At 39.6% G+C, this 18,302-nt stretch overlaps 8 protein-coding genes across 8 annotated transcripts; 1 reads left to right on the top strand and 7 right to left on the bottom strand.

Moving 5' to 3' along the window:
- Positions 1-224: 224 nt before the first annotated feature.
- Positions 225-1,058, bottom strand: BATDEDRAFT_85868 (uncharacterized protein; the record flags this gene model as incomplete). The annotated part of the gene is made up of 1 exon (XM_006676007.1): positions 225-1,058. One exon carries the CDS (start codon positions 1,056-1,058, stop codon positions 225-227), a length of 834 nt encoding a protein of 277 aa, XP_006676070.1.
- Positions 1,059-1,735: 677 nt separating this feature from the next.
- On the bottom strand, positions 1,736-3,786 carry BATDEDRAFT_1820 (uncharacterized protein; the record flags this gene model as incomplete). The annotated part of the gene is made up of 9 exons (XM_006674821.1): positions 1,736-1,828; positions 1,900-2,031; positions 2,114-2,352; positions 2,436-2,509; positions 2,651-2,789; positions 2,862-2,929; positions 2,998-3,214; positions 3,310-3,415; positions 3,634-3,786. Coding segments are annotated over 9 exons (1,221 nt in total), but the record flags the coding sequence as incomplete, so codon positions are not given.
- Positions 3,787-4,611: 825 nt separating this feature from the next.
- Positions 4,612-5,838, bottom strand: BATDEDRAFT_21960 (uncharacterized protein; the record flags this gene model as incomplete). Its single annotated transcript, XM_006675365.1, has 4 exons — positions 4,612-4,868; positions 5,157-5,364; positions 5,461-5,544; positions 5,803-5,838. The coding sequence occupies 4 exons, from the start codon at positions 5,836-5,838 to the stop codon at positions 4,612-4,614; spliced, it is 585 nt and encodes a 194-aa protein (XP_006675428.1).
- A 574-nt stretch (positions 5,839-6,412) lies between these two features.
- Positions 6,413-6,897, bottom strand: BATDEDRAFT_85865 (uncharacterized protein; the record flags this gene model as incomplete). Its single annotated transcript, XM_006676006.1, has 2 exons — positions 6,413-6,449; positions 6,518-6,897. The coding sequence occupies 2 exons, from the start codon at positions 6,895-6,897 to the stop codon at positions 6,413-6,415; spliced, it is 417 nt and encodes a 138-aa protein (XP_006676069.1).
- A 47-nt stretch (positions 6,898-6,944) lies between these two features.
- Positions 6,945-8,393, top strand: BATDEDRAFT_18471 (uncharacterized protein; the record flags this gene model as incomplete). The annotated part of the gene is made up of 5 exons (XM_006675117.1): positions 6,945-7,094; positions 7,232-7,300; positions 7,443-7,463; positions 7,558-7,761; positions 7,875-8,393. 5 exons carry the CDS (start codon positions 6,946-6,948, stop codon positions 8,329-8,331), a joined length of 900 nt encoding a protein of 299 aa, XP_006675180.1. The 3' UTR covers positions 8,332-8,393.
- Positions 8,394-9,021: 628 nt separating this feature from the next.
- On the bottom strand, positions 9,022-10,849 carry BATDEDRAFT_21957 (uncharacterized protein; the record flags this gene model as incomplete). Its single annotated transcript, XM_006675364.1, has 6 exons — positions 9,022-9,617; positions 9,717-9,898; positions 10,010-10,098; positions 10,339-10,358; positions 10,657-10,707; positions 10,750-10,849. The coding sequence occupies 6 exons, from the start codon at positions 10,847-10,849 to the stop codon at positions 9,022-9,024; spliced, it is 1,038 nt and encodes a 345-aa protein (XP_006675427.1).
- Positions 10,850-11,488: 639 nt separating this feature from the next.
- On the bottom strand, positions 11,489-13,609 carry BATDEDRAFT_8584 (uncharacterized protein; the record flags this gene model as incomplete). Its single annotated transcript, XM_006674964.1, has 5 exons — positions 11,489-11,744; positions 11,823-12,199; positions 12,284-12,744; positions 12,811-13,383; positions 13,537-13,609. 5 exons carry the CDS (start codon positions 13,607-13,609, stop codon positions 11,489-11,491), a joined length of 1,740 nt encoding a protein of 579 aa, XP_006675027.1.
- Positions 13,610-15,178: 1,569 nt separating this feature from the next.
- On the bottom strand, positions 15,179-18,108 carry BATDEDRAFT_21955 (uncharacterized protein; the record flags this gene model as incomplete). Its single annotated transcript, XM_006675363.1, has 8 exons — positions 15,179-15,393; positions 15,506-15,821; positions 15,928-16,284; positions 16,344-16,505; positions 16,556-16,784; positions 16,921-16,985; positions 17,057-17,215; positions 17,314-18,108. The coding sequence occupies 8 exons, from the start codon at positions 18,106-18,108 to the stop codon at positions 15,179-15,181; spliced, it is 2,298 nt and encodes a 765-aa protein (XP_006675426.1).
- Between the last annotated feature and the right edge of the window lie 194 nt (positions 18,109-18,302).

Raw genomic sequence — 18,302 nt, 5'->3', positions numbered from 1 at the left:
TAAATAACTCACTCTCTAGGGTCATTGCTCAGGAAAGTTGTACTACGGCACAAGGATTGAATGTGCAGCTATTCCAAAAGAAGAGCAAGCAGAGGAATTGATTGCTTTTGGCGAAAGGGAAGGAAGCAGAACAGGTTTTGGGTGTAAAGGACCAACACTAGTCTACTCTGATGATACTCGCAACCATGAATTGGTATACAAGATACATGACAAGCCAGTCTTGTCTAAATAATAGTATAGGCACACTTGGATCCTGTAAAACGCCTACCTTTACCTGAAGCATCGCCGTCATGATCTTCGTCATCGTCGTCTTCACCACCAGGTCCCATAGATACAAGTCTGGATGATGCCATGGTTCCCCAGCTAGCTACAGGCACTGTATCGTCGTCACCCAAGTCCAGCACGGTTGTGGTCGAAGCTATTGCAGTGGACTCCAAACGGGACGCGCTGATGGTGCCAATAGCTTCAGGCGCAGCAACTAAAGCAGCAGCTGTAGTCAGTGAGGATGGGTTATAATGACTACTATTGACATGAGAGTGTTTTAAAGTATGATGCTTTCCTCCAAAAGGACTAGTGGAATTCATACTAGATTGATGTCTAACAGCTTCGAGTGGTTCTACTGCCCCCATCAAATGCCCCCGCGCTTGTCCGCTTGCTACAGCATATGGTCTATGTGAAGCACTGCTGCCTGAAATACCATTCATTACTGTTGCACTATTAGTGGAATTTCTATTGCTCTCTGATTGATGCGGAATTTGATGTATGCTAGATGACTCTGCTGCTGCCAGTATACGGACCGTTGCTAACAACGAGTCTGTCGAGTCGGACGAGTTCATGGAAGCAGCGGGATGGTGAGCAGTTACCCATGATGATGCTGCTAATGTAGCTGTAGTGGTAGTAGAAGAGTGACTGCTTTCACTTAGATTAGATGATACTACACTGATGGCTGTACCACTTTCTTCCAGCTGAGTTTCCAAAGTGGTTGTGTTGGGTAGCACGTTACTACCAATATCTGTAGATTCTAAAACTGGTTCAGGGTTGGATGCAGTAGCCTGCATGTTAATTGGTAGATATAATAGTAATGGTCACTATTGTTGTAGATTTACAGCCGTATTCACGTAAAATGAAACACTTTTCTGTATTTATCCTGTAATGATTGTCTTGGAATAAACAATGGTTAAATATTCGTTGCTGGAAATTGATGATTTCTTTTTATTGAAACTCTATTCTAATATCAGATACGTTTGCGTTCCAGCTCAGCATATCTCAGGAATCCAACTGTTGTTTCCATGATGATTACCGAGCGTTTGGGTTGAAAAGGGAAAGTTGGACGTTGAACCAATGTCGAGGATGTGCAATGTATTGGAACAGAGATGTGAACATTTGTCCAGTATCTTTGTACATGAATGAACACAACCAGTCAACCAATGAGTTCAAAAATAATGTTGTCCAGTAAGATTAGCATTAATCAAACATGATTGTTTATCATGTATTTTGACACTTGATGCTCCATTTTATGTGAATACGATTGTAAAGATTCACTAATGATTAGTATGTTGCAAAAACTCGTACAACTCAATCTTGAAATCAACTCCAAACCCCATCCATCAACTTATTGTAATCCTATATAGTGGAATGCATGTTACACTGATCATTCACACACATCTTTTAAACTCGATCATTTTATTGCTCAAATCTAAAGCACTTTTTCTAGTGCATGAGCCAGATCATCTCCTACCCATCCATGTGTTTGCATCTCCGTCAACCGAGAAATGGCTCGCTGAAATGCAAATACTTCTTCTGCGCCTGTAAATAATGAGCTTGTCGCCTACAAATAAATGTCAACATCTGCCACGTTTACAAATGAGTCAAATGTTTACCAAAATTGATTTCACGTACCTGTTCAGTCGAAAGCTTTAAATCATCCATCAAGAGTCTGTGTGTATCTGCAATGATCTGGTGTGCATGGGGGTTAATTTTGTCTAAAAACAGCTCGGAAAGATTCGATTCCATAGTGGCTACCAGCTTAATCTATATCAATATATTAGTCAGTAATACAGCATACTATAGCCTATATTAGTTTTTCCCTGCAGCTATTCACAATGCCACGTACTCGATTTTCATACATGGCGTCAAGCAATGTAATAAACCGTCTAGCCTCGTTACGATGAGCTAGTGTCATGGCGGGAACATCTGTCAACAAAATTATATCAAAGTGTTTGACAAGCTCCAGGTAATCTGCAGCACTATGCGGCTCTCCACAGAGTTGCTGGAAAGAAACCTTTGCAACTCGTCCTGCAGACTCCTTGATCAGCAACGTACGTCCCCAAAAAGATATTTCTTTGGCTTCAACTAGTGTATTTTAAACATCAGCTCGACAGTAAGCTAGAGTATTGAAAAAGCTGTATAATCACGCTATATTAACCATGATGCACCATTACCCTTTGTACCGCCGCGAAGTTGATTAAACAGACGACGAATGATATCGTCAGTTTCAATATTCAAGGGGCTACATGTGAAATTCAGTAAAGTGAAACGTCGTTACTCTGATCTATAATCAAAGACAAACCAACCTTAAATACACTTGATACCGGTTATGATCTAGTATGGTAAATAGTTAATTGACATGCTTTTTTTCAAACAATAGTACCAACTGATATATATCTTCAAAACATTACCTTGTTTTCGATAGTCAATTCCGGAATTTAAAGAGTGAACTTGACACCGATTTTTCAATAAATCAATTGCAGGAAGAAAGCTTTGTCTTTGAATACCATTCTGGTATAAGTCTACAAATAGGATTTGAATGCAGTTTAACATTTAAAGCACATCAAAGACACATATTTGACAACAAAACATACCATCGGGCGGCCTATTGGAAGTAGTAACCATGACAACTCCACGATCAAACAATTCAGAAAAAAGCCTCCTATACAAAAAACCATCATCAATACTCTTGCTAAAAATGCATCTCTATTCAATGACAAAATCTTATACCGGAGAATCATGGCATCTCCAATATCTGTGACCTGCATCTCATCAAAACACAACAGCCAGGCCTCGCTTGCCAATTCGGATGCAATCAGTGGCAGTGGATCAGATGTGATCCCTTCATGAACACGTAACTTGTGAATACGTTTATGAACATCCTGCATAAATGCGTGAAAATGAACTCTGTTTTTGAGTGGTGTTGGTACGGTTTGGTAAAACAAATCTAAAATCTCACGTCATTGTAAAGTTTAAAAGTAGATTTAGCCAGGCATATTTAAAATGCATTACTATAATAAATTATACAGAAACAAGTCTTACCCATTAACATGGTTTTGCCAGTACCAACATCACCATAAATGTAGAGCCCATTGGGACCTCGAATAGCTCGACTTACAGTCTGTTTCTGATCAAATAACTCTTTGATCTAAACACTCGGAGAAAAATACGCCAATTAGCATAAAGATCAAAGACTAAAACATGGATCATTTAATAGCGTTGATACAGATTGTAAACCGATTCATCACCATGTTCATGCATTCAACATACTGTTCCAAAAATGGTCTTTTCATTCTTATTAATCCAAGCGAAATCGGGCGACTTGATATTTTCTTTGCCAGAGTCGTCACCAACATTCAGTTTTACATGCTGCTTGACTTTTTCTGGTAAAGGCAGTTTGGGTGGGTCGTAATGCTCGATTCGGCGGTATAGTTCCTCAAGTTTAGCAACAGATTGGCGTTGGTGTGCATCTTCGCGCAGTTTACCTGCTTCAACCAAGTGGGTATAAAGCTCAATTGGACTTTGATGAACACTGCAAGCCTGAGCGGTAGTGTGTTGGCTTCTTGATACTATTGAAAGTGTAGTTGAGCATGTATGCGTTGCTGTCTGTAGCTGTAAATTGAATGGTGCGTTGGTATTAACCATTCTGATGATCAATGGTAGTCGACGATCACTACAGGCTAGAAAATGTGTTTGGGGTAGTACTTTTATAGACCCATTAAGGCTGGTCATAGCCAACATCCTTTGAGTAGTTTTAAGCATTGATGGCAAGTAAGTGAATTCAAAAAAGGTCAGTCAATAAAATGGCAGTAATGTTTTACAGCTGTATTCACGTAAAATGAAACACTAGAAACTGGCCAAATGTTCAATCACATCAGTTTCAGTAAATCTCACTTGTTCAATCTCCAACTTTCCTTTTCTACAAATTGAACACTGACATTGAGTGATTGACATGAAAACAACAGTTGTATTGAAACGTGCAATCAACTTTGTCAAACTAGAACGCGAGTGGACTGGTTTTAGGATACAAAAGTTTGTAGTTGTATTAAAAACGATCCAACCTAATATCTGTATTGCAATGTATAGATCTGGTTTGAAACTTGACGATCGTATAATATGTGACTATTCAAAATAAAACGAGATAATTTGGTTGTATGCATGATACGATGGATGTTGTGTTTATTGAATTGAGAATGTCGATTGTAAGAGCAGTGCAATTAATTTGTAATAAGAAGATGCAACGAGTATTCGATCATTGTTTATTGCAAAGCAAGAGAGAGTCACTGCAAGATAGATATAAAGTGATCCATTTTACACAAGTATGGCTGTAAAAGTATATATATTTCATGCCAAAATCGATCTTTCAAGATACATTTGCATGCGTTTCTTGGAAGTGCCGTTGATTTCTTCAAGAAGTGACGGACATCCCTTGAGAACTTCTGTCAATACTTGCTTTGATATCATATAAGTTTGACATGGCTCTTTGGCCTTGACAAAAGCAGTGCGTGCCACATTTTGAAAAGGAGCGACCTCGCCAAACCATTCTCCTGGCTTGATTGTATCACAGTCTGTGTCAAATTCACTCAAAACTTGAGCACATCCTGTTACAAGAAAGAAAATACTGAATGGGTGTGATTGATTTCAAAAGAGACGAGTAGATTGCGTTGGGATTTTTGCCGGAAAGTACAACAGCAAGACATGAACATATATATGCAACAGTAGATTTGGTTTAAAAGGTTAGTTTCTGACTTCCAAACAATAATTCGACTATTAACCCAATGCTATACTCTAACGTGAATAGCACACCTCCACTGAATGGATTGATAATGATTTGAATTTTTTCATCACATTATCTATTCACATTCCTACCCAACTGCTTAATGCAATACCTTGTTTACAACTTTTGCAAAATAAATTTGCATCATAGACCATAGTACCAAAAAGATACTGCAGAATAGCAAGGCAAAGGTGTGATGCGTACCTATCTCCAATCTCACCATATGAGATGATGGTAGCTCCAGAGTCCCAATCCTGTTGCTTCATATGCGTCGAAAGCTGCTCGAGAGTTGCAGTATCCAGCAACGCGAAAGCAGGATGCTAGTTGCAATGCATTTCATATCAAATTAGTTACAATAAAGCATATTAGCCATATTATATATATATGCTGTATCACTCATTAGATTGATTGGATACTCTTCCAACAAAAGAAAGTACACGTCCTACACTTTTGAGAGATTGCGATGGGCTTGTAGTTGGAGGTATTGACATTTGATTTGCCTACAATATAGGAGGGCAAAGTAAAATTAAATAAGATTAAGCTAGCATTTGTATCGAAATCATTAATAATGCTATATTTCTCCACAACACTTTCCACCACGTGATGACTGCTATATACTCTTGTGGTATTTACAGCCATACTTGTGTAAAATGGATCACTTTGCATCTATCTTGCAGTGACTCTCTCTTGCTTTGCAATAAACAATGGTCGAATACTCGTTGTATCTTCTTATTACAAATTAATTACACTGCTCTTACAATCGACATTCTCAATTCAATAAACACAACATCCATCGTATCATGCATACAACCAAATTATCTCGTTTTCTTTTGAATAGTCACATATTATACGATCGTCAAGTTTCAAACCAGATCTATACATTGCAATACAGATATTAGGTTGGATCGTTTTTAATACAACTACAAACTTTTGTATCCTGAAACCAGTCCACTCGCGTTCTAGTTTGACAAAGTTGATTGCACGTTTCAATACAACTGTTGTTTCCATGTCAATCACTCAATGTCAGTGTTCAATTTGTAGAAAAGGAAAGTTGGAGATTGAACAAGTGAGATTTACTGAAACTGATGTGATTGAACATTTGGTCAGTTTCTAGTGTTTCATTTTACGTGAATACAGCTGTAGTTGTAAATACTCTTGATACGCACTACCTTTGATCAGAATGACTTGACAACTACTGTCATCAGATCTGTGTAGAATTAAAGTTGATTGATCAAGCTGCAATGTAACCTTTCTACAAACCACTGAATATTTCACAAAACTAGATGTATATTCCTCGATCCCATATAATATTGGTTTATTAAAGAACCATAACATCCTGACAATCTTTGATAAGCCATGTATATTGAATTAGATATCCCTGTAGTGTTCTTTTTCCCGTTCATGTCTATCATATTCAAGCAAAGATAAGTAGTTCATTCTAGAAGCATATATGGGCAGATTCAATCCAAATACCTTTTGGTTAAATCACGGGCTTGTGCAGTTTGACGTCTCAGTTCAGCCATATAGATGGCCCAGTCTCGCTCTTTGCGCTTCCTTCGACGCTTGTCTGGGTTAGACTCGAATCGCTCTTGGCCTCTAACTAGTGCACGAAAGTTGCTTTCTTCAAGGATACGCCGCAGTTGGAAGTAAGCCTGAGTAGAGTTGGTGCCTTTGACAACAACGGATCGACCAGCAGACTGGGGCAGAGATTCGCCCATGTGTTTCTTGAAGCCTCTAGATGAATGTGTGATGTTGACTGGAGTGGATAAAAGAGAAAAGACTATTGGTGCAGCCATCGATGGGCCTGCAGCAAGCCTAGACCATGCTGTCCTAATCGAAGAAATCGTCAGCATGTTGGATTCAAGCAAAGAAATTTCTGCCAATTTATTCTGCTCGTCACAATGTCTGGTATTGCAAGAATCGAAAGAAAAGCTTCCCATGCCGGATCTTGGTATTCAGCATCTCAGGAACAGCTGTCTTCTCAACTAGACTCTTGGATTTCTACTGCAGATATTACTCCAAATCCCAATGTTCGGGCCATTATTGCTCCGTAAGCTCACTCAATCTTGAGCATTGTCTTGAATGCCTTTTGATAAAGCCATGCATGTTTCTATTGCAACTGGATGCAGCCTCTAACCTTTATCTCAATCATGAACTGTCATCCCTGTTACCGTTAAATCAAACTAGTCATGCTGGATATAGTTACAGCGGTCCTGCAGCTGCTTGGGCATATGGAGCCATTGACTCTCACCAGATGTAAGTACTCGTCGTAATGGTCAATCAGCTGGTGATCTGTTTTCAAGTTTAAACTTTTGCCTGAGAACATTGTAATTCTACCAATTTGTTTCCATCTAACCCTGTTTTCCCTATCAATATTGGACTTGGATTGTCAATTTAGAAAACGAGTCTTTATTCTGGGGTATGGTGTTATATCATTGTGCTTGTCGTTCATTACATATCTGGTCTTGTTCAAGCTATTTTATAACTCACCAGCATGTTGTATTGTAAGCTAGTCCGAGCCATCATGTATATATTGGGGGATGTGCGCTTTCTCCGTGTACAATCTACAAAACACCGCTTGGAGATCTCACTATTGACACAGACGTTGTTGCTAGTCTAAAAGCCACTGGGCAGTTTGAAACCTTGTCCATCCAAGCTGATGAGGATGAACACAGTGTAGAAATGCATCTTCCATACCTTTACAAAATCATGTCCAAGTAAGCCTGTCTATTTAACAACATCCAAGATGCAATACATGATTGAAAGAAGTCCATAAGATAAACTGCATCGGTTTTGATTCAATTTACTCAACAACGTGCTTATGAAATAGAAAAACAACACCATATACGATCGTTCCCATATTGGTAGGAGCATCGCGATCTTCAGATCAACATAACTATGCCACCATCTTTGCCCCTTATCTAGCAGACTCGACCAATTTGTTTATTGTCTCTTCAGACTTTTGTCACTGGGGTCCTAATTTTGGATATACCTACCAGTTTGACCCATCACTTCAAATTCATGCTTCTATTGAAAAACTCGATCGTGAAGCCATGCGAGTGATCGAAACGGGTAATTCCAAAGACTTTGAAGCTTATTTAAAGCGCACAAAAAATACTATTTGTGGTCGAAATCCGATCGGGGTTTTGTTGCATGCTTTGGAGTGCTTGGAAAATATGGGCAAAAAAGTGGACATCAAGTTTACGCACTACGCCCAGTCAAGTCGCGCACTGACAAAACGGGATAACTCGGTGTCGTATGCATCTGCACATGTTACTCTTGCATAGTGAATGTAACTAGTTTGTTTTCATTCAAGTCTATTTTTACAAATAAAAACTGTCTAAATTCCAATGGTACCATTATTGATATTGAATCCCTAATCGTTTTACTCGGCATTGATTTCTTTCAAATCTTGATGCTGGTTCATTTGCAATAAAGCAGCTTGGGATCGACCGTACCTGTATGTATTGAACATTCCTTGTAGGCTTGACTTGATGCATACAGCTCTGGTTTCCTGATAACATCGTTGTCAATGATAGCGTATACCCCGATTCCATTGTAACTAAAGCCATTCCTAAATAATCCAGGTGGAAAATACATGCACTCATACCAAATTCGTTTGATCGTATGCTGGCAGTACTAAATGATTTCAATGACATTTCGAAAAGCGTGACGGATATCACTGACACGCTTATCCGTCTCTGCTTTATCGAAAACCCCATCAAGTTCCATTATATCTTGTATAAAATCACCATAAAGTTTAAAAGGCAGTTTATTTCCTGACATGACACATACGATTCATAAAAAATTGATGTTGAGAATAAAGATACTTTCAAAAAAGCATCTAGCAATGACGCTAAAGATTTATATAGAATGGGTTGAAAATGGTGTGGTTTTTGGCCTACAAACACTGTTATCAAAAATTCAATCACGATGAGTGTTTTCTAAACCATATACTCGTCAAAATAAATGTATATTTATGCAGTAGGCGTTGGTTCTGGGGTTGGGGTTGGGGTGACAGTTGGCTCTGGAGTTGGAGTAACTGTTGGGGTGACAGTTGGCTCTGGGGTCGGGGTTGGGGTGACTGTTGATTCCGGAGTTGGGGTAACAGTTGACTCTGGAGTAGAGGTAACAGTTGATTCCGGAGTAGAGGTAACAGTTGACTCTGGAGTTAGAGTAACTGTTGGGGTGACTGTTGATTCCGGAGTTGGGGTAACAGTTGACTCTGGAGTAGAGGTAACAGTTGATTCCGGAGTAGAGGTAACACTAGGCATATCTGAAGATGGAGCAAGAGTAGAGCTGGAAGTGTCGTAAGTGGCAGTCAAAAGTGAGGATGAAGTAGAAGTGCTAAAGCATAGCTTGCTTGCAGTAGAATATTTAGTAACAGTCTTGGTTATGGTTATGGTAGCAGGTCTGCATCCACACTTAGTCTTGGTTTTGTGTTTACGGCTGTGGCGAGCCTTGTCATGATCGTGTTCATCATCACTGTCGTCATCATCATGACAATCGTCATAATCACTGGGGGTTGAGGGTTTAGGAATCGGAGTGTGTCGGGCAGTAGTGTGAGAGTGAGCTGTAAACGTAGACAAAGATTGGATCAACGTTGATTAGTTAAAAACGCGTACCAAACATGGTATCATATTAAACAATATAGGACTAGATTTGCATGTACCATGAGAAGGGCTTGGTTTAGGCCTGGAACTTGTACGAGTTCTACGATGATACTTGGTACGAGATGTCACCGAGTGGTGAGATTTTGTCGCGGATGGAAGTGGTTCCACGGAAGCAGAATCTGAAGTGGCAATAGCCAAAGAAGCAAGAGCAGATAGAACAAAGGCTAGGCTGAACTTCATACTGAAAATAAGGGTGTATGTTTAATGTATTAGATAGGTTGAATTAAATGGTCTAGTGGAGTATGACATTGGTTTTATATTCATGTGTTTTTTTGGCCCAGGCTGGGCTTACCAGATCGATGTTAATCGTGTAAAGTTAACATGTCGAGATAATAAACCAATCATGTTAGTAGTACTCAATGGCATGCTTCCAAGTATTGGCTAAACCATATGTTTCATGTAGAGACAGAAAACATTGCACTTTCCTGGGTCAAACATGAAAAAGCTTGTTTTTTTTCAAATATACTTGTCTCGGGCCTGTTTGGTTCATTTTGGGATTGAGTGTAAAACATGTTAAAACATATCATTTATCCATATTATTTAGTTCAATTGAAACAATAAAACTTCCATGTACAGTAAAACATCAACTTGTCTACAGCCGAATTGCCGCACTCCTATAACCATTGCATGAGCTGATTTATCTGGTTGGTTCAACAAATATATTGTAAATTATAATTATCAGCTGCAGTTCAAATATTACGTTATTTATAATACTTATCATGACATATAATGGCCATGATACGATGATTAATTTGAAAAGGGTTAACATGGGATAGTCATTAAGGAACTGATACGAGTTAGTGTAGAAAAACAGCTTTCAAGAGCAGTTAGGTTTTGTCCAATAAACTGTTTGGTTTGCAAATACTCTGACGTTGATCCATTTGCACAATTGTTGCCAGGTAACTCGGACTTGTAAATGACGATTTGTTTGGTTAATACCTTGATTCTTGTATTGGTGTTCATATGAGGACTTGCCGCGTCGAAACAGGACTAACAAGTGTTCCAAATTGATGACAACAAGTGTAGACTCACCAATAGGAAGCAATAGACTAATTGTATCTGCGTGAGAATGAGCTTCATTTCCAATTGCAGAAAAATACACCATCGCCAAATATAATACTTTTAATGGCATCGTTATTGACAGCAGACTTGGGGAATTGAATATCATAGGATACATTTACTCATACAAAGCTAGTTTTATACCAATGTACTATTTTCAAGCCAGATTAGTTAAATTCATAACTACTGCAGTCGCTGTATTACTATTTGTTTTTCATGGCCTTTAATACGCATATGTGAGCGAATACTGTCAATTAAACAAGAGCAACTGTATTTTTTTTGTTGTATGTTGATTCGAATATCTAGATATCCTACAAAGTGATCGGAATTCCGGAATATTGCCGTAATGCTGCAGACAACTATACATCTTGTAATTTTAGGGTTTAAATATGCGGATTTGATACGTTGAAGTAGATCATTTGCTCGTTTCCATCTCTCGAGTCCTTGACTTTAAACCAACCAAGTACCATGTGATGGCAATATTTTGCATGCCATACTTACAGGGTCGCATCATTTGTACAACTACACGAATATCAATCTGAATTCAAAATTGTTTTTCGCCATTCAACACAAAATCACACATTCAAGAGATTTGATTTATTGACAATGAAACTCGATTGAAACTACCCTGAATAAAAATTTGGTGATAGTAGATATATTCTCAAGAGCAAGCTCGACTAAAGCTGTGGCACCAAGAGTTCTAGAGTGCCTACTATTTGAGTTTAAGCAGTGGACGACTTGTACGATCAAACATGAGATATCCGCCAATCAAAAAGGCGACAGAAATAGCGACATTAATAATCACACCAGTCCATAGAGTAGGAGTGTGCAATGAAAATTCGACAAGAACTGCTTCGCCATTGGCATAACAGGTACGGTTAGCAGGACATGGATCAAAAACAAGTCCAGAAAATTCGTTTTGACAAAGAGCTTTGTTTGAATATGCAATCAAAGAAATCCATTGCAGCCTATCGGTGCCAAAAATAAACATTAATACGAGTGCATCTACATGTAATTTAGCTAGATAATTTAAGCAATCAACTTACCACCGAAGAAATGCTGGGATCTTGTCAAGATTGACTAGTTGGCCACCAAACAAGACAAAAGTGATACTAACCAGTGGAGCAATAATCAGCCCAACGCGAACATTAGGAACACCAGCTCCGATAAGCAGACCAAGAGCATTGGCTGCATTCACATGTACCAAAATAACACAAACGAATGTAAAAAACTTTTCCGTAGTAGGTTGAAGTCCAGCCATCCAATAGATTGGGACTGTCAATACAATAGCACCCAAAAACGAGAGAGGGAGAGACGAAATCCATTTTGCAATAAATGCCGACGACGATCGATAAGAACCTGCAGCACGCTCTCTTTTGATAATCTGTCGCTGTATAGGAAATACTGAGATATTTGGCATAACCTAGATACAAGGTGAATCTACTAGTAAGATACCAAATAAAACGAGTAAATGACAATTAGGCAAATTCGCACAAGTTTGGCTTACCACTGAAAATGTCTGGTTGATACAAATAAAGAACAACAGTCCAATACGACTCTGAACACCAGCAGTATCATGGGATAGTTTAAAATATATAAAGCCAATAAGAAGCATGAGGAATATACTTTGTCCAAATGTCGTTCCAATTGTTGCCTTGTCTCGTGACAAATCAACCATATTACGATGTAGTAAAACTTTAATTTCGGTAAGCCAACTAGACGGCCATACAGTAGGTTCCTTTACAGAGTCTCTAGTATCGTTCCCAGCAACAAAAGTCGTAGGGTTAGTATTATGCTTGATTTGGCGTATTTCTTCGTATGAAGCGACGAATTTGTCAATACGTGCTTTAGAGCTTGTGCGCAGTTCATCGGATCGCAAATCTAGTGTCATGATGTCCAAAAAGAAATCGGATGGATTGGTTTTTTCGGGAAGAGGATAGCCTAGACTTTTAAAATTCTCAAGTGCACCTGAAAACATGATAAATAATTAGCATGACTGGTATTTATAAAGTACACTTTTATGCTTCAGCTTACCACTCGTACTGCCAAACCACAGGCATTTTCCAACACTCAACAGCACAATTTTGTCAAACTGTTCCAAAATATCTGTGCGTGGTTGATGAATTGTCATGAGCACAATTTTGTTTTGAGCAACCGCAAGCTGTTTGATTGTGCTGACAATATTTAAAGAGTTGAACGCATCCAAACCCGAAGTAGGTTCATCCAAAAATAAAATATCTGGATCCGTCACAAGCTCAATACCAATGGAAACTCGCTTCCGCTCGCCGCCTGAGATGCCACGAACTTCTGAATCACCAATCCAAGTGTCACGACATCCCTGCAAGCCAAGACTGGCAATGACGTTTTCAACGCGCTGTTCTTTTTCGGATCTAGGCATAGTGGATGGCAGTCGGAGAAGGGCAGAGTACATGAGTGTGTTGTATACTGACAAGTTCCGAAAGACGACATCGTCTTGCTCGACATACGCACATTGCTGTCTCCATGTCGATGCATTACGTTTTTTGCCATTCGTCAGAATTTCACCAGTAAGTTTTCCTGGCCCAATTCGGCCGGCCAATGTGTTGAGCAAAGTGGATTTGCCAGCACCTATACATTGATGTTTCACAAAATAGCAAAAGATAAGCCACAATGTGATAAGCATGGAGTGACACTCCAATCATGAGAGTTTTGATATTGCATTGTCAAGCATTGCTGAAAATAACGATATTTGAACCAGTGATGAACGAACAATGACTTTACCTGAACCACCCATGATAGCTACAACCTCGCCCGCCTTTACCTGACCAAACATGCCTTGTATGAGAGTCTTCATTTCTTTTTTTTTAGTCTTGTCAGCAACACTATATCCAACGTCGCTCCAAGTAAATGTTCTGTCTGACGGTAGACATTCTTCCATTATCATAACAGCGGTGTCTTTGACCATTTTGAAGCAAACTCGTAGGCTTTAGCTGATAATCAACCGAAGGATTCTTTCAAGTTAAACAGGATAACTGTTGGTTTCAATTAATCAAATATCCAAATATATATACTAATTTAAAATGCTTCGTCGGATTTCATTCGGCGGATTTGAAATCCGCTCTTTGCCACCAAGTCCCAAAATTCCCGTTACTCATGAGTTGACAAGCAGTGTCAGATACACAGCCAAGCACATTTGGATATTACTTTTCAGTAGTAACGGGTCCTTCTACCGAAAGTGAATGGGAGATGGTATTTACTCATCTCTGTACAGTTTATGCTTGTGGCAAGGCTTAATAGGCTATGTGTCATTGTATCACCAAGATAGAGTCTACCTTCAGCCTTTTGCAATATCGATAGATTGTTTGCCGATCTAAGTGGTAGGATCATTTATAAATTATACTTTGTGTACCATGACCAGTTTTTTAAACAGTCTGATCCTCTGGATTCGATATAGACAACATCACTCTCCATCTATATAAAGTTGACATTGACCTAAACTGCAGTTTTACGAACCAAGACCTCGTTTCTAAAATGCTGCAACAGCTGCTTGTTTGATACCGTCTGAATGTTTTCAAAGCATGGCAAGATTAGAGCTTTCTATACAGCCAAAAACACTTTTTCTGTTCTCATCCCATTGTCACAGTTTTCGATTATAAGCACTTGCTTTTTGTTAGTAGTGCTTCATCACCAATTCACATTCGATCAACCATTTGGCTGATTGCTGATGGTTTGTAAGCACTCGGGTGGCTTGGTAATTATATAGTAGGGGCTGCCTTGTCTCAATCACTCCACTACATCTGTTTATCAGTAATTACGGCCGTATCCATGAGAATGAGTCACTAAATAAGAGTGTCAGTCCATAATAAGCAGCCAATCTCATGAAATGATTGGTGTCAGTTTCCATCAATTTACTAGACAGCATTGTTCCCTCCGAACTCGTTAAAGTTGACTGGGTTTCTGGTGATCGACACCAAGACAACTGTTGCATTTCCGAGATTGTTCTATTGGACTAGAACGCAACACATCCGAGGTTTTAGAATACAACAAAGTAGGGTTTGTAGACTTGACAGCGGAACTCAGTATATCAATCTGACGATCGTGCAATATATGGCTATGCAAAAAGAGATCGTTTGTGATTATCATATGATGGACACTTGAATTAAGAATACCAAATTTTAATAGGAAAGCATGGCAAAGGTTAAGCCATTGTTTATTTCAAAGCAAAATATTGACTGAAAGTATTCTGTTTTACATGAATACGGCCGTAAATCAGCCATTCTAGAAATAATCGGCAACTCATCCGGCTTATTTCATGCTTTATTTCAAGATATTTGTATTCGCCAGGATCAGATAAACAATAGCCATATTCATTACAAGAGATCGGTAAGATCAAAAGCATCTAAAGCGGTTGGTTCAAGACCGATTAGTATTTACCCTTGAATTCATCTTTCAAAGTGACAATTCCAGTTTCCTTGTCATGAACCACCACACGACGCATAATCTGTCTTAAAAGGTCCTTGTTAGTAGGGTTTGATTGCAGAAAATTGCGTACATGTGCAACAATGTCCTTGACCGTAATAGGTGCTCCTTTTTTAGCTTGAATCACACGAATGATATGCTCTTCTGTCAATACTGCTCCTAATTTCAACCAAGCCATCATTGTATGTGTCATCAATCCTCATATGTCTGAAATAATCAAACCGTTTGATTTTACATTGAGATCTATCTAAAACATCAATTTTGTAGCTACCTGTGTTTTCACTATCACCGCTACGAGGTGGCGATCCAGGAACAGACAAGGCTGAAGGAGAAGCGGCCGAAGAATGAGAGATTGAGCGTGGAGTCGGCTGACGAACCTGCGAATTGTGCGGACTGGCTGGCGAGCTGGATTGTGGTCGACTACTAGGTTTGGAACTAGACTGATGCTGTGTTGGATTGAATGGACTTGATGGTGCATCTCCTTGGCTCGCAATCGACATTCGCGCTCGCTTCTTGCTTCGTTGCTCCTTTTGTTTCTCGAGCTCTCGGGCAATGACTTGTGCTGGTGCAGGAGGCGGCGGCGGACTCTGATGTTTGAATTTAGCCAGATCACCAGGTTGACAAAATAGTCAGAGATCGCAACACTAATAAGATGGCTCAAAAATGACAAATAGGACGCAATCCAACACTTACATTATGTCCAGTCATACCAGTACTGACACTAGATTCACGTCTTCTCTTGATTTCTGACGATGAAGCAGGTCCAGGGGTAGATCCACCTGATTTGGGTCTGTTTTTTCCATTGGCTGTGGATGTGTTTGATAAAGGGGACGTTGCAGAAGGCTGTGATGATGGGGATGTAGGTGAGGCTACACGCGGAGACTGTGTGCCTGAAATGGATCCAGATCGTTGCAACTTTGTTGATGATCCAGACACATCTCGACGAATCTTCATAATCAAATCGGCTTCTTTCTTAGCTGCTATGGCCTGCTGTTGAGCTGCCTTTTCGTCCTTTTGCTCTTCCATTTCGTTAAGCTCCTCATCCTCCTCCTAAATATATACAAATCAGATACAGATACAACACGCATTAAAAGTCTCGAAGTCTTTACCTCATCGCTGACATAAGGGTTTTCTTCATCCATTTCGTATACATCATTCTTTTCATGTTTAACAAGACTCTTGGCGATTTTCTGGCAATTTGAATCCAATGAAGATACACGTTGAATAGTTAGCATTCCCAAAAGATACCAAGCACTTGTAAAACGACTGTTCTAGAAAATAAGCCCAAATCTAATATCAAGGTTGGGTATACCCAGCATACCTTGGCTACTTTCCCTTTGCGTAAATTGTCAAGCTCAGCATCCACATCTTCTTCGTCCTCAAATCGCTGATTTGCCCTGTCCTCACCAAACATACGACGAGCAGCATCTTTGGCATCTTCGGCATCATCAATACCAAAATTGATTTCTTCATCGTCTGCAAACTCCTCCGTGTAATCAAGTCCAGGCTCTGCCTCTCTTTTAGTTTTTACAACAGCATGTTTGGGCTCACTGGTTGTATAGATTTATCAAAGCACATGCTTGTAAACATTAGTATATAATCAGTCGCTGCATTCAAACCAAAAGGCAACAATGCTGATTTACAACATGCGAGATTCAAATCTCCAATAAATAGTGCCACGCTTACTCGTCTATAATATTATTTCGAAGCTTATCCATGAGCGACATGGATTTTTCGCCATCTATTCCCTCCTGTTTATTCAACATACTAGCGCTATAAGTAAAATGCCAAATCATTGTCAAGATATGTTGTAGCAAAATACCTTGTTTCGCATGACCCATCGATCAGAGTGAGATGAAACCTTGGATCTAGTTTTGGTTTTCATCTGCTCTTCTGCCTCGTCAACCGTCAACGTACGATAGTTTACCCTAGGCATAAATTTGTAAAATTTTGTCGCAGGAATGACCTTGAATCCTCCATTCTATTCCAGATAAAAATACACCGATCCAAACATGGTAAAGTTGAATTGATCCGCTTCAAGAAAAATACACAGCTGTTTAAATTAAAAGATAAACTGACCACAAAAACAAAAAGCATATAGTTTGACCCCTGAGATCCTTCCAAATTCCCAGTGTAGTATTGATCATCATCATCCTGCAGCACCCATGGATGGCGATCTGGATCTCCGTGACGAGCATTCACGCTGGTAAGAATCATATCCGTATCTCCAAGACGATCACTATTTCCAGCATCCTCATGGTCTCGACTCAAATAGTATGTTCGAGTTTTCTTTTTAAATAGGTTTTGCTTTTGCTTTGCAGCATTTCCAAACGGTGCAATCTTGTCCTTATCAAGACTAATGTTGATGCCACCTAACCCTATATTGCCATCGATCTGATTGTCTCCACGACCAGCAGCCTTGAATTCTTTTCCTTGACGGATAGCATCCAAACGATATTGTTCCTGACGGATCTTGTATGGATCTTGACGAACCATTGTTACAGGAGCCTTGAATGATTTAAGATCAAACTTTGGGTTTGGCACTTTCATTATATGATGGGGCATAACACCTGCTCCGGCTGCAATAAGACGATGCGTTTCGTAAGTAGCTACCGGTTGAACAGCTGGAATCTGCTGGACAGGCTGTTGCTGTACTTTGCGTTGGGCTTCTGTGGTAGATTCAGGCAAAGTTGCACTTTGTTGCTGCTGTTGTGATATTGCCTGTTGGTGCTGCCCCTGGGCATGTTGCTGTTGAGAGATTAGTTGTTGAAGGTTCTGCTGAACATAGGCATGGGCTTGTTGCTGAGCCTGTGCAGGGGTAAGTCCTTGAGAAAGCAGATGTGATATCACTTGTTGCATAGCATTCTGATACATGGGGTTTTGTGTCTGCTGCTGACCATCTCTGCCTCCATCAACCTTCCTGTTGCCATTGTTCATCCCAAAACCTGTCGAGTTTACAACTGAAGACAAAAGGAGAATGTCAGATAAATATTTATTTGTATTCCAACAACCCAATTTCATTGTTTCGAAGCCATTCTGATGGCATCAAGCAGATTGCCGTCGCAGCA

The sequence above is a fragment of the Batrachochytrium dendrobatidis genome (genome assembly GCF_000203795.2).
Source record: "Batrachochytrium dendrobatidis JAM81 unplaced genomic scaffold BATDEscaffold_1, whole genome shotgun sequence".
Taxonomy (NCBI): Eukaryota; Fungi; Chytridiomycota; class Chytridiomycetes; order Rhizophydiales; genus Batrachochytrium; species Batrachochytrium dendrobatidis.
This window is presented reverse-complemented; position numbering and strand designations above follow the sequence as displayed.